Below are 3,146 nucleotides of genomic sequence, written 5' to 3'. Positions count from 1 at the left end.
TGTTTTTAAATGTGCATGTATTTGTATTTAATGACTTGCTTTTCTAAATATTATTAATGCTTATAAAAACTGGACTTTTTATAGGCGTATCAATTAGAATATATATATATATATATATTAATATATTAATATATATATTAATTTATGTTCTAATTGATACGCCTATAAAAAGTGCAGTTTTTATAAGCATTAATAATATTTAGATATCTGAAATTCAAATCTAACTAGTCATATATATATTTATATATAGTAGAACTTTCAACATAATAATGAACTCCATCTTAACACAGAATTCTTCCTATCTAAAATGAACATTGCAGATATATGAAATGTAATTATTACAAGTACAAAACACGAGTACAAAAACACAAAAAGACAAGAATAAAAAGTATTCAAAAAGAAAACTTTAACAGAACCAAAAAGTGCAGAGTCATGACAGTACCCCCCTCTTAAGGGTGGATACTAGATGCCCTAAAAAGACAAAAAGATTGACTCTTTTAACCTTTCACCTTTTGTGTTTTGGGGTATCACTTTCATATATCTGAAACGATATTATTCCTATTTAAAATAAACATTCTGGATTTCTAAAAATACATGTAAGAAGTCTGTAATACAATTGTTATTATCATAGTTTTGATTTTTTCCTCAGCAAAGTCTGATAAAGTAAGAGGATTTTAATATGTCAATTTAAGGTGACAATTTGGACATTAAACTTGTTATCATTACTCTGACTGTTTCTCATACATGTAAACTAATGGCGCTCCAATTGCTTTGCTGTGTCACTGCTTAGGAATGAAGGAAAACAGGTGGGTAATAGCAGGGTGCTTAGGGGATCCCCCAGAAATAGGAAATCTTCGTTTCACAGCCACACACACCAGCAGATTATAACCATGAGCTGTCTTTAGCTTTTTGATGAGTAGCAGGGCATTCCTGACCTGGCTGCCATACGCTGAGCTCATGGAGCTTAAATAGCGCAGTGGGAGGGCCGCAGTGCTGAGGCTAGGGTACATAAAGGATCTGAAGCCAGCAGCAGATTTACACCCACACAGCTGAGGAGCCTGATATCTACTTGGAACCAGCAAAAAGTTACTTTCTTCTATTAAACTAAAACCAGGAAGTGTTTTGCAGCACAGTAATGGTGTCCCACCATTCAGCTTTAAGCAGCCTGTTTGCTGATGAGCCTTTTCTGAGCCAGGAGGGGATGCTTTGGCCACTGTGTGATGAAGCCCTGTCCTCTCTGCAGCAGAACTTCTTTGGTCGGAGAGGAAAGCTGGCTGAAAGCCTCCTCAGAGATGTCCATGATGGATCACAGCTGCTCACACTCGCCCAGTTTCCTGTCATTTCATCCACACTGAAAAGGTGGGTACAAGATTTGAGACTGTTAGCGATTGGTCTTATCCTACATGTGTGCAGACTGGTAGATGTTTGAGCAGACACAAATATATTCCAGATGTTCTTATTCTCGTAGACTAAACAAAGACAGAGAGAAGAGGACAGAGGTGGTCACCACAGATCTAAACAAAAACACGGAACAGACCAGCGACAAAAACGATCTTCTTGTGACCTTAGACGCCCGCGGTTACGCTCCGGGGGACATCACAGTCAAACTAGAGGGGCGAAGTCTGGCGGTTGTGGCAATGAAGCAGGCCGGAGCAGAGGAGAGCCAGTCCTGCTCCTCCTCCTCCTCCTCTGCTTCCTTCTCCTCCTCAGCGTCGTCCCAGATGGGCTTCATGCAGAGAATAGATTTTCCTGATCACCTGGACCTGTCTGGGCTGTCCTGCTCCCTGATGGATGATGGGCAGCTTCGGATTCATGCCCCTGTGGCCAAGCAGCCTATCGGTGAGGAGAAGCAGGTGCCCATCCGCTACAGGACCTCGCTGGAGTTTCCCATTAAAAATGGCAACACAGATGAGGAACATAGAGACTGAAGCTGCAGACGGTCTCTGCCTGAGACACATGAAAACATCTGCAGAAAGACTCTGTAACGAGTACAGTTTACATTCATTTCTTAAAAAGCTGATTTTAAATATATTTTGTAACATTTTAAAGTCTTTATATTGATAAAATCAATAAAAAGCCAAAGAGTTTCATAAAAGAGTGCTTTGTTAAGAGCTGTGCCAGCCACATGATGGCACCAGTGTCCAATCTGAAAGGAGAGAGGTGGAGGGAGACAGAGACCATCCTAATCACTAAAATCACCTGTAGCTTCCCTCAAGTGACTGAATTAGAACCTTTAAAAGGTTCCTGTGACATTTGCTTTCATGAAGAAACACTTGTTTGCCGATCAGAGCCCGTCGCTGCAGATTAATGTTTGATGAGTCCTGCCCTGAGGAGAAGGAGCTGAAGTCATAAAACGAGGGAGAGGAGGAGAGCAGATGGAGGACAGTAAACAGCAGCATGTTTTAAAGGATTAATTGAGTTGAATTCCCAAAATATATCCATGTTTTTGCTCTCCTCTAATGGTGTTTGGTGATGAAAATCTTTTAGATTTTATTTTTGAATAATGCTTGTACCCCACAAGTGCTGAAGGGAATGCTGTGGCCGTAAACATACAGATTAAATGAAACGACAGGGATTTAGCAGCTTTAGTATCTGATGTGCTGCAGTTCATGAAAAATGCTGTTTAAAATGAAGATGATGTAAAATCATTTGCATTTAGCAGCAGGCATGTAATGTGACAGACTTTAGCAACGGCAGATAATAAACAAAAACTACTTTTACTTACTTAATGTGCAAATTAGAGATATGCAATGCTTTGACTTAAACAACTTTAATTATTATTTTGTATACACAGAGTTTATACAATGCGACATTTTGTACAGCTTTCAGACAGTAAATGACCAACAGCTTAGCAGTGAAATGAACATTTCCATCCCATAGAATGCAGCTTATTTTGGTAATTCATCCATCCATCCCTTTTCCATCACGTTTTATCACAGCTGGGGTCATAAGTGGTGCTGGTCCTTATCTCCAGCTGTCTAAGGGCGAGTGGCAGGGTAGAAACTGGACAGGTTGCCAGTCCATTGAAATGCAACAAAGACTCACACATCCATTCACACACCTAAGGACACATTAGAGAATCCAGTTTAACCTAACAGTCATGTTTTTGGACTGTGGGAGGAAGCCGGAGTACCCGGAGAGAACCC

General features: G+C 40.1%; 1 protein-coding gene across 1 annotated transcript; it reads left to right on the top strand.

The window, feature by feature from the left end:
* The first annotated feature begins 1,046 nt into the window (after nt 1–1,046).
* On the top strand, nt 1,047–2,090 carry LOC107103950 (alpha-crystallin A chain-like). Its single transcript, XM_015403818.1, has 2 exons — nt 1,047–1,359; nt 1,469–2,090. The coding sequence occupies exons 1-2, from the start codon at nt 1,136–1,138 to the stop codon at nt 1,926–1,928; spliced, it is 684 nt and encodes a 227-aa protein (XP_015259304.1). The 5' UTR covers nt 1,047–1,135; the 3' UTR covers nt 1,929–2,090.
* The last annotated feature ends 1,056 nt before the right edge of the window (nt 2,091–3,146 follow it).

This window comes from Cyprinodon variegatus, unplaced genomic scaffold (genome assembly GCF_000732505.1).
Source record: "Cyprinodon variegatus isolate N-32 unplaced genomic scaffold, C_variegatus-1.0 Scaffold1571, whole genome shotgun sequence".
Taxonomy (NCBI): Eukaryota; Metazoa; Chordata; class Actinopteri; order Cyprinodontiformes; family Cyprinodontidae; genus Cyprinodon; species Cyprinodon variegatus.
Note: the sequence above shows the minus strand (reverse complement) of the source record. Positions and strands in the feature narration are given on the sequence as shown.

Excerpts from the sequence above, each read along its gene's own strand:
- LOC107103950 (XM_015403818.1), top strand. The coding sequence starts at position 1,136 with ATGGTGTCCCACCATTCAGCTTTAAGCAGCCTGTTTGCTGATGAGCCT. Across the intron at positions 1,360-1,468 it reads ATTTCATCCACACTGAAAAG|ACTAAACAAAGACAGAGAGA; the intron begins GTGGGTACAAGA and ends TTATTCTCGTAG.